The sequence below is a fragment of the Saccostrea echinata genome, unplaced genomic scaffold (assembly GCF_033153115.1).
Source record: "Saccostrea echinata isolate AGI-Se365-2 ecotype Australia unplaced genomic scaffold, CSIRO_AGI_Sech_v1 ptg000025l, whole genome shotgun sequence".
Classification (NCBI taxonomy): Eukaryota; Metazoa; Mollusca; class Bivalvia; order Ostreida; family Ostreidae; genus Saccostrea; species Saccostrea echinata.
This window is the reverse complement of record NW_026889774.1, coordinates 5,566,302-5,578,728: the sequence shown is the minus strand read 5'-3', so window position 1 is coordinate 5,578,728 and position 12,427 is coordinate 5,566,302. Positions and strand designations below refer to the sequence as shown.

At 33.4% G+C, this 12,427-nt stretch overlaps 1 protein-coding gene across 1 annotated transcript in view; it reads right to left on the bottom strand.

The window, feature by feature from the left end:
• The window catches only part of LOC133192837 (sacsin-like), a 99,517-nt gene that overhangs the window by 38,304 nt on the left and 48,786 nt on the right, over positions 1-12,427 (bottom strand). Inside the window, 1 exon segment of the mRNA XM_061328843.1 lies at positions 7,236-7,343. Within this exon segment, the coding sequence (XP_061184827.1) occupies positions 7,236-7,343 (108 nt within the window).

The following is a 12,427-nucleotide window of genomic DNA, read 5'->3' as shown; positions in this document are numbered from 1 at the left end:
ATTAATCACAATATGCTACCAAACTATGGATTAATATTTTATAATTGTTCATAAATATTTGCCAAAAGTGACTTTATTTGCTTTGTTGCTATGGAGAATTTGTGGTTGCCATGGAGATAAGTATCTTTACAATATTTCTTGGTTTGCAAAGGTGTCTCAGATATATTTCCTTACTTTAAACTGTGTTTTTATACTCTCAGATAACAAATTATTAGATTAGTAATGTTCACATTGTACGATTTTCCATTTTTATTTATCAAAACATCCATTTTTGTTGCTAGGCAACGGATTGGAATTTTCAAAAAACACACCTTTTTGAATTTAAAGTCCAAAAGAGACATTCCTCTGCTTTTATGCGAAATACTTGCAACTCCTGTATTACGCCAGAAGTTTGAGTAATAAGGCTTTGAAAAGTACCAAAATCAACAAAAATGCTGAATCAGCAAAAAACACAAAACATGCATATCTACCCATGTGTAGTACAGATATATCTCAAAATCTTATTTCTATGCAATGCATTGTGAAAACACTTTAAATGTTTATCTTTAGGATAAGAATAAATAAGAAGAAATTATTAAATATTCACAATAAATTTCAAGCCCTAAAGATTTGTGATTTTTTTGTCCATACACATGGAAAATTGACTGGTTGCTAAGGAAATTTCTTTTGTCATGTTTCCATAGTAACCATGACCCAAAACTTTTTTCACTTTGCATACATTGATTGTAGCACAAGAGAAATCTATATGTTGAAAATCATGAAATTCTGAGAACCCTCATGATTCACCTTTTGCCTGATTCTTACAGAGACCTGTACTTAATTGCCATTTCATTGATCCGTTACAGGGTTATTCTCAGATGACTTAAAACCTGAGGCCTGTTCAACAGAGCGAACGTTCGCGAGCGCTCGCCTACGCAGCTATGTTAAGGCTTCCCGAAGCTTTAAAATGCGCTCAAAACGTAATATGTCATTGCGAGGTTGGTTATGGTTTTAATTTATAAGTATTGAACTTTAGTACATCCAATTTATATAGAGGGTTTCCTCGGCTATGTATTAACATATTTGTTGTGATATCACGTGACTTTGTTGATCACGTGACGATCATTTATAATTTTTTGAAGTGTTTCATATAAATTGCTTCGGCGCAACTGATTAACACAATGATTATTTACATATTGTTATATAAATAAACTCATCGTATCCTTGTGTACCCGAAATGTGCTTGGGAAAAGTCATAGTATTACTTGGGTACAAAATATTTCGTGAGAAATTCAACTTACCTACTAATCTGAGGGTATTTTCCACACAATATCGTAATCTGTATTAAAACAAAGCCAGTACACAATTTTCCCAAGCAAGATTCAGTTAGAGAACAACCTCTTCTTACAAATTTCCTCAAAAATTCTCAGATTAATCCTCATTAATCACCTGCACCAGACTCTTTTATACACACAAAATAAATTCTACCTCCAACCACAGGTATATAACAGAGTACATTTCAAAAGTATATTTTTCATAAGCATTTCGAACATGCTGAATTTCAATCAAGGGTAGGTAAGCGGTGTATTTTTAAAATATTCGGACATATCAGACTTAAAAAACCTTTAACGACCCGTGAATTTTGCAATAGCTAACTAGCATTTTACATGCAGTTTGAAATAAAGTGTAAAGCTCATGACACTCTCCCCGTCATAACACCACAAGTTTGCAGTGAATTGACGTCATTTTCCATTACGACGTCATATTTTGGTAGTTCAGAGATGTGAAGGCACAGAGTGCACTGTGATATTCTACGGGAAGCCTTAACCTACCTGCGCTAAGTTCCTTATCTTTCCAAAGGAAATGTTCGTAAGCGCTCGCGATCATTCGCTCTGTTGAACAGACCTCAGGTCTCTTGTATAATTTTGTTGCTATAAATAGAAATGGAAATCCTCACTGATTTTGTGTATTTCAGTTATAAATAGAACTGGAAGTCCTCATTGTTTTTTCTGCTTGTCACTTAATGGTAACTAGGACATGTACTTGTCAGTCACATTATGGATATTTTACTAGAAAAAGACATTAATGATGACCTAACAACAAAGCTTTATGATAAACGTGATGACTTCAATTTTTCAATCGTCAACTTCCCTTACTTATGTAGCAATTTACCCGTATCACCTGCATATAGGGGTTTATGTCTCCCATTTGTTCGATATGCAAGAACATGCTCTAGGTATGAACAATTTCTAAAACGAGGCAAGCTATTGACAAACAAATTGATGAAACAAGGATATAGTCTCGTTTGAAGTCATCATATCGCAAGTTTTATGGTCGATACAATGACTTTGTCAGCAAATACAACCTATCATTCAGTCAAATGCTGACTGACGTTTTTCATACTAATTGTTAGGCCATTATTTACACACTGAATTGTCTACGGATATTTCCGGGGTTTTTTCGATCAGCAGGGGATGCTCACTCCTCCATGGCTCCTGATCCCACCTCTGATGTTTTTAGAGGTCCATGTTTGCTCTGCTCCCAATTTGTATTGTCTAAATGGACTTCGAGTTTGAATATTGTTCGTTATCTCTATATTTCATTTCGTTTTCACCATTGAGTTAGTCTGCAAATTTTCCATCCATGATATCTCAAGTAGTGCGAATTAACATAATACAGCATCTATTTTTAGACAACTGTTGCTAAAAAGGAATTGTGAGCCTACCTTCATTAATATGTAAAGTGCTGTCTAAACAACTGTTCCTGTTCTTGAAATATTGTAGGTAGCAATATGTTTGTAAAAATTTTAATGAAGCTTCCAGTATGTGGAAAAAATTTTATTTTACCTCATATACTAAGACGTATCTAAGTTTTTATTGTTTGTGCTAAAAATAGAAATGGGAATCCCCTTGAAACATTTTGCATTTCAGTCATTGGTTCCTTGTACTTGTCAGTCACATTATGTTTATAATAGAGAGTATTCAAATTTTCAATCCATAATGTCTAAAATAGTGCAAGAATCTCTATTTTCTAAAGAACTCACTGCACCTATTTTTAGACAGCTATTGCTACAAAAAGAAAAGAGAGTCCATCTTCAATATTGTGTCAATTATTAATTGTCCAAATGTTCTTGTTCATGATGTATTGTAGACAGCAGTATATTTTGTAAATACTTTTTCAGTGAAGCTTACAACTGGTGGAAAATTGTCATTTTTCCTCATATGCTGAGATGTTTCTATTTATGGGTGTTTGTGCTATAAATAGAAAAGGGAACCCCCTTCAGATAGTGTATATTTCTGTACATGGTTTCTATTACTTGTCAGTCACATAGGTTTATAACAGTCTGCATTTTTTCCATCCATCATTGCCTGAAAAAGTGCAAGAATCTACATTTTCTCGATAATTCGAGGAATCTATTTTTAGACCATCGTTGCCATAAAGAGAAACAAGAGTCAATCCTCAATATTGTATCAATTATTGTACAATCACATGTTCTTTTTGAAGGCATATTGTAGAAAGTTAATATTTGTTAAGACTTTTTCTATGAAGCTTCCAATTAGCATAACACTGTCATTTTTCCTAACATTCAGAGACATATCTATATTTAGGTGCTTGATACTAAAAATAGAAATGAGAATCCCCCTCAACCATTGTCCACTCCGGCTAGTGGTGTCTAGCTACTGTCATTAACATCTTAATATTTACAATATACTTCCTAATTATCCAGCATTGACATCTAAAACTTTGCCAAAATTTGATTTTTTTTTACATTTTTCTAAAATATATCTATTTATAGATACATATTACTAACAAGAGGCCCAAGGGCCTTAACGGTCACCTGAGTATAATACAACAATTTAGAAGTTAAATACACTGATAGATGAAGCTTTGTTGCCCTAAAGCAAGAGAAGTAGAAAGATCAGGATCAACAAAATAATTAGTCTAGTATTCAGTATCAACTCATAAATTAAGTTCAATCTGTTCCCCACTTAACACTATCACCATGCAGACTATTAACAAACTATTAGTGCTTCTGTACTGTTTTTAAACCCATATTAAAACCTCTAGCATTGACCTCTCTTATGGTCTTTGAAGAACTTTTAATAAGATAAGTTATTTTTGTCTCATTTTTATTTATCTATTACTTACAGGTCTACCTGATTATTAAAACTAAGAAAGTACTTTTTGAATTATACAATAAACATTCTTGCATAATTATCTTATTCCATTAACCTTTCAAATACATTATTTACAGTGATTAATTATCAAAGGTGAATGGAAAAGGGGAATAACTTCTCTCAGTAGAATACAAATTAATAGAGCCCTGCCCAGGACCAAAATGCTTAGACAAATGGTCCAGATGTTCAAAAATCTGGTAGGAATACGCTTACTTATATCATTTAAACTTTTACTCAGTTTGCTTCCGATATGCCCAGAAGCAGAGAAGAATTTCACAGGTACAATGCATTTTCACTACAGATTCAACAAAGCCTTACCCTAACACCAGAACCCAAGACCAAGGGTCAAGAAATTTACAAATTTGGAAGAGTTACCCTCATCATCATAATTATGGATTTTAAAGAATTAAAACTTTTTTACTATATTATCAAAAGCCCTCCCCCCCCCCCCCCTCGTTATGCCAGAACCCCTGACCCTAGGACCACAAGATTTAAAAATTCTGTTCGAAGCTCCCATTTTCATCATAGCTAAGCAATTTATTTATCAACTCAACACTAAGGAGCAGACAGGATTAATCAATGATTAATTAATAGAATTAATGATTTTTCAGTATATAATCAATAGAGCCCCCCCCCCCCTCAAGAACCCCAAAAACTGAGGCCAAATATTTAAAAATTTTAAGAGGCATCTTTGCCTATCATAATCATGCACTTACATGTAGTTTGTTTAAATAATCTCCAGTAGCAGAGAAGAAGATTTTCAAAGAATCAATGCATTTTCACTATATAATCAATAGAGCCCCGCCCTAGCACCAGAACCCCTGACCCTGGGGCCATGAAATTCACAATTTTGGTAGAAGCACTCTTGCTCATCATAACTATGTACTTAGGTACTTTATTTAATATTCAGGAGCAGAGAAGAAGATTTTCAAAGAATTAATGCTTTTTCACTATATAATCTATAGAGCCCCGCCCTAACACCAGAACCCCTGACCCTGGGGCCATGAATTTCACAATTTTGGAAGAGGCACTCTTGATTATCATAACTATGTACTTAGTTACTTTATTTAATATCCAGGAGCAGAGAAGAAGATTTTCAAAAAAATAATGCATTTTCATTATATAATCAATAGAGCCCCGCCCTAACACCAGAACCCCTGACCCCGGGGCCATGAAATTCACAATTTTGGAAGAGGCACTCTTGCTCATCATAACTATGTACATTGTACTTAGTTACTTTATTTAATACCCAGGAGCAGAGAAGAAGATTTTCAAAGAATTAATGCATTTTCACTATATAATCAATAGAGCCCCGCCCTTACACCAGAACCCCTGACCCTGGGGCCATGAATTTCACAATTTTGGAAGAGGCACTCTTGCTCATCATAACTATGTACTTAGTTACTTTATTTAATACCCAAGAGCAGAGAAGAAGATTTTCAAAGAATTAATGCATTTTCACTATATAATCAATAGAGCCCCGCCCTAACACCAGAACCCCTGACCCTGGGGCCATGAATTTCACATTTTGGAAGAGGCACTCTTGCTCTTCATAACTTTGTACTTAGTTACTTTATTCAATACCCAGGAGCAGAGAAGAAGATTTTCAAAGAAATAATGCACTTTCACTATATGATCTATATAGCCCCACCCTGGGGCCAGAACCCCTGACCCTGGGGCCATGAATTTCAAATTTTGGTAGAGGGCTCAATGCTTATTACAATGATGCCAACAGTTTGCCTGCTTGATGTCCAGCAGTAAAGAAGATTTTTAAAGATTGCATTATTTTTGGTGGTTTTAGCCCCACCCCTCAGGCCCCAGGGGGGGCAGGGACCATGAAATTCACAATTTTTGTTCCCCTTTACCCATAGATGCTATATGCCAAATTGAAATTGGTTGAGCGGTTTCAGAGAAGAAGCTGAAAATGTTCAAATGTTAACGCACATCGCACGACGCACGCCGACGGACAAAAACGGATAGCAATAGGTCACCTGAGTGACTCAGGTGACCTAAAAATAGGAGTAAAAGCCCACCGATATTTTTTCATGAGATGACACTACTAATTCTCAAGTATAAAAACACACATAAGATTTGGAAATTTTCCACGGACAATTTTTCTTATTTAGCCTTAAAGATCTCAAAAATGCTAAATTCCCCATTTTTCAAATTTTCAGAAACCATATCAATTTGCATGACCTTTTTCATAGATTGGGAATATTTCTAGAATAAATGATTATATGCCCTGTGTACCTTAAAAGTTCAAGTTATCATATGATCCAATGATTTTAGTTTGAGTGTAGTAGATACCGATAAATATCCGTTTACATTTCCTTGATTTTCATGTTTTCATTTGGTCAAAAAGGGCCAAAAATGGCCAAATTCAATGGATCCATCTCCATGGCAACCAAGTGCACGTGTGGAACTTCCGACACCATATATGCTAGTTTTGTACCAAGACACAACTGTGGTACAAATTTCATCAGAATCCGAAGCATGTCTTTCCAAGATTTTTTGGTGCTTACAGACAATGCGTGTTACAGCCCTTCGTTGCTCGAGTGCGACTGAGTTTGCCATTTTTTGTTAAAAGTAATCTACATATTGACGTCATTTTCACTTTGTGACGTCACAAACATGGAGAAAAACATGACGTAACATCTCCTATTTATAGCACATGTTTTTGACTATATGTGTGCCAAATTCCATTCTGATCTGAATATTGATTTTGGCTTTTTGATCACCCCTCAGATTTAAACCTGATAACATAACACATTGATTTATTTACTTTGTTGTATAATTTCGCTATTTTTTCACAGGAACCTTTCTCGGTGTTTGAATTAAAAAACAATTCAGTTAGACTTCTGATTCAATGTTTCTTGACGCTTTATACAAAGCACGAATTTACGAAAAATAATTAAAACTCAATGCTATTTTCATTCTACATGGTAATGCAAAATGTACATAAATTTGGAGTACATGTATGAACTAGATTGTAATTTGTTATCTATATGTAATCATTTCAAAAAAACTAAAAAGCACACAAAGCATCAAATGTATACTGATAACTATTACTGGACTTACAGATAGATACTGCCTGTATGGATTGGGTAGATGGTCTGATCTGGATGAGGGACAAAACCCCATTTTGACCACACGGGCACCAGCATCTTCTGCATTTTGTAACAGCTCCTAAATGTGCAGTATTTAATACGTTAAGTTCAACTGAAATAATTAAAAAAAAACTTTAATCATTATCTCACCCTAAATCAAACAGCTCTTGCAAGGACTTCTAACAGAATAAACAACATTAACAAGAGCCCCATAAACCGCAACACTCACCTGGTCAACCTCTGCTCTACTGTTCTTTACCATATTTTTTTTCTAAAATATTTATTTTCGTCTTTGATTCGAAGAAAATCTAGAGATACTGTAACAAACTTACGAAATAATAACCATTCCCGAATCTCAAATTTATTTAATGTTTTAATGTGACCTTGAACTCGCTAAAATGACCTTGCTTAGGGTCAAGATCTAGTAAATGACTTTAGACTTGTCTTTTTGGTGCTAGATCTATTATGACGTCATAATGAATTTAAACTTTTTCCCTGTACTTTACGGCTTTAATAGAATAATGTAGAAAATAAAGTTTTTTCATGGAATTCAATTTGAAATCACGTGAAAATTAATCCCGAAACCAAGACTCAATTTCATATTAATTTAAAGAAGAGGATAAGAACAGACAAATTACCGTATTCTGAGAGACTGTAGGCTATCTGGATACATTTCCTTTGTCAGATAAGGAAAGAACTCTCATATTCATGACTGATTTCATTAATTTTTCATCAAAACAGACAGTTTAGAATATGATTTTTCATCTTGATTACCTACAAAATATGCCCCGATACACCTTATTTGACCAAGCTATACTTAAAAAGCATCTGTAAAGGAATTAATTTCTCAAATTTGAGAAATCTGTAGGCTCCTTTCATTTACTAGATCTTGACCTTAACAGAAAATGACACGTCCTCTGGTTACATATATTACTACATTGTAATGTTTGAGTGAAAGATTCTCCATTTCAACTTTTTCTGTCAATAATCTTTAACCGGTCAGAGTGACCTTTTGCCAAGATTTTAACAAACTCTTAACTCACTTTTGTTGAAAATTTTCTACCAGTGACCTTGAACGTGCGGGAATGCTCGAGGGTCAATGTCATAACCTAAGTATCATTTGTGTGAAATATGAATTTCTCAATGTTTATCCATATGAAAGTTAAAGACCAGACACAAATTTAACACCTTTTCAGCAAGTGACCCTGGGCTTACCAAAAAAAAAAACCCCTAAAAACACACCCTTAGGTCATAAGCAATCTTTGTGTCAAGTATCAATTTTCAATTAGCTCCATTTGAGAGTTACAGACAGAGGAAATAAATAAAATTTTAAAATTTTAATTTTTTGGCAATTGACCTTGAACTCCCTGGAATGACCTTGATTTATGTTTGATACATACCCTCAGATCATATGCAATTTTTGATATGTCCCTAATATTCTCCATTACATGATATGGCCAGATCAAAACAAGTTTCTACCATTAACCTAAAAATAGCTTAAATAAGATTGGGCCAAAGTCAACACAACCACAAGTCATAAATAATCGTGTACCAATTATGAGCTTCTAATGATTCTGAATAACAAAGATATAGCCGGACATGAATTTAAAAAAAAAAGTGACCTTGAAGTGCCGAAATTGCCTTGAGTTAGGCCATGACACACCCTTAGGCATAAATAATCATTTTACGAAGAATGAGCTTTCAATGATTCTTCTTTACAAAATTGCACGGACAGATGAACAGACTGACAGACGGAACAAGGTGATTCCTAAAAACACCCCAAACTTCATTTACTAGGTATATAAAAATGACTCCAAGTTATGGCCCAGCCCTAGCTCCAAGGGCTCATATGTTAACTATGCTTGATTACACACAACTGGGAATGCTTTCGTATCAGTAAAACTATAACATTTCTTTGGTCAACTAGGAAATGCTACCAATTTATATGATTTCCCCCAAGATTTGTCCCCTTAATATTCCTATATATTTTATTCTTTAATAAGTCCCCCGATCTTTACAAAAATTTCTGATGGCTTACAAGTGATTCTTTTACTTATTAATCTATGAGAATTGCGAACGGTAGCATTGCTCTGCCGCCTACCTCCAAGTCAATATTCACATGTAAACATATTTGAATGATTTTTCATATTTATTTAGATATTTATTTGAATTTTCACAAAGCATAGCTTATTTAATTCGGGAAAACAAAGATGAAAAACTCTATTATAGAGTTATAATAATTAAAAAAAAAAACCACGTGTTTTTCAATATAGAAATCAAAGGAAAAACGAAAATATTTTTAAAACACCCATCCCCCGTTGAAAAAAATTCCCTTGTATAGGTATTAAGAATTACCAGGGTAGGGGATAAATTAATAGACAGAAAACAAAAAAATCATTTTATCTCCAATGTCAAGGGGTTTATAACTACAAAATTGTATTTTATCAATCGTTTATGTTTAATTTTACATGAATTAAACATAGTTACGGAAAGATTCAAGTGATATTTATCCATATTCATGAGCATTTTGGTGATGCTTTAAAGCTTGATATCAATAGATATCATCGTGTCATCCCTTTCACAAAGCGTTGTAATTAGGGGCCTAAAAATAATTAACTTTAGATTTGACACTGGCATTAAAATTATCAATCAATTACTTTTGAACTCTTCTTTGCGATAAAAAAACTGCGTAGTTCTTTCAGTGAAGTATCAATGAAATATTAGTTCTTTAGGACTTATACTTCACTTATACTTTAACTTGAAAGTGATTGATAAGAAGCATTATTCGATTTTTTATAAGAATGAGCTGTTTGTCTTAAAATGCCTCAAAAGTCAAATATATGTGTGATTTAAATACAGGGCATCTCAGAGTGGAACATTTCTTAAATAAATCAAAGCAAAAGCAAATGGTTATTTGTAAAAGGCAGTGTTTACATTTTTATGCTTAACTGCCATTGATTTCTGACTCAACTTACACCGGAACAGAATATTATTCAACGTCAATAAAACTGTACAATTGATTAAGAACTAAGGAACGCTTGGCGGTCGGATCGAGCTGGCATATGCATGGGCCGAAGTACTGAGAATAAACGTTTCTTTTAAACGTAAATTCCTATGCATGGTTGCTATCGTCAAAACGTAAATGTTTACATATTTAATTTAATTTATTTTCTTTAACAAAACGTAAGATGACCTCTTAAACTTTTATCAATTAAAATTTAAAATTATGCAAATCTATACTTCCTGTCATACGACATTTTTTGATGTTGTAACTTTATTTATGTCAGTATTTCTGTTTTCACAAATAAAAGTGCTGGACAAAAAAGTCATTTAGATTTATGACCATTTGTAAATATCATACAATATGAGTCGATTCAAATTAATGATACATACTTGTTACCTACTTTAATTGTAAATGTATCTGATATGAGGCACAACCACAATAATAAATAAGTCTTGAAATTTTTAATTATCGTGCTTAACGCAGGGACAAGTTAGTTTTCGATTGGCAGCTAGCTTTCAAATACTCAGAATTGACATCAAGAGGACCTAGTATAATGTACATATTTTCTAAAGCAATATATATTACCATACTCATATTCACTTATAAGTGGAAGTTTTACCTATATTTGGATTATCCTTACTTAAGAGAAGCATTAGAGAAACCTGTACCTCATCAATACTTTCCTTGGCTTAAGGTTCACTTATTTGTAAATTCCAAATCTAAAAGGTGGCTTAAAAATTACTTATATGTGACAAGTAATATAAAATATATAAGTTTCTATCAATTTTGTTGTGTACGAGGGCCGCCTTAACCCCTGGGGCATTGATTCAAACAAATGTGAATCTACTCTACCTGAGGAAGCTTGCATATATTGATATGACCAACTATGGCTTTGCTGTACTTGAGAAGAAAACTCTAAAGGATTTTTTTCTCTATATATACTTGTCTCCACATGTAAACCTTTGATCCATTCAATGGCGCCATGATGTGAACAAATTTAAATCTATGCTAATGAAGAAAGCTTTCACGCAACTTCTGTTTTTTCTGACCTAAGGTTTCTTGAGAAGATTTCTAAAAGATGCCAACATTTTTTTCTATTTCCCCTTCAAAAAGGATGTGACCAATCATTTGAATAGATCTAAATCTTCTACACCTAAAGGTGCTTTGTGGCACTTTTGGTTGAATTTGGTCCAGTGGTTTAGGAAAATGAATTCATAATGAAAAGGTTATAGATCACGACGTATGGACAGAAAATCTCACTTAATCATTTAGTTTAATGTAATTATTATTAGAGTAAATTTTGTTACAAAGATAATGGAATTATTAATGCGAATGATTGTCTTCATAAATAATATAATTTTTAACGCACAAAAAAATTGCAACTAGTTCTAATTGTAACTGAGACCGTTACAGATGTTCCCCACCCACCCACCTTCCTTTGAAAGGTACATTCATGGGTACCAAAATGGCTCCTACATATGTAACTCTTACCCTTGGGTATCTAGAAGAAGTACTATATGACGAAACCCAGTGAACAATTGAATAAAGAATTTAATAGCGAATATCTTATGGGTAACTGGAAAAGATATCTGGATGATTGTTTCATTATAAGGAAAAAAGATGACTCAGATTTGAGCATTTTAAATGATATCTTAAGAGAATTTGACCAAGATATTAAATTAACAATGGAACAAAAGTTTCACTCAAGTACTATTTTAGATACAGATGTATTAATCTGTAAGGAAAATAAGAAAAATTTTACAGATATATTATATAAGAGCATTGACACCCATCAGTATTTACATTTTGTATCATCCCACCCACGTCATTTAATTTCAGAGGAAAAATATTCTCTATAAATTCTGACATGTAATGTGACTCAAAAAATTTAACATATTGTTATAACTTGCGGAGGATGCAACGAATTCTACATCGTTAAACGGGGACCACATTGGGAGCCAGAATCCGGGTGCATAAATATCATATTCAACTCTCCGAATACCGTAAGATAAAACTCAGCGAACTTATTGATACATGTTGACACGGATAATTTAAAGTGTTTCCTTCTTATAATTTTTTAAAAGACAATTCAATTAAAAGAAGAGAAAAAGATAAAAATTCATTCAAAAATTTAAACCTATTCTTAAAAGTTTAGAGGT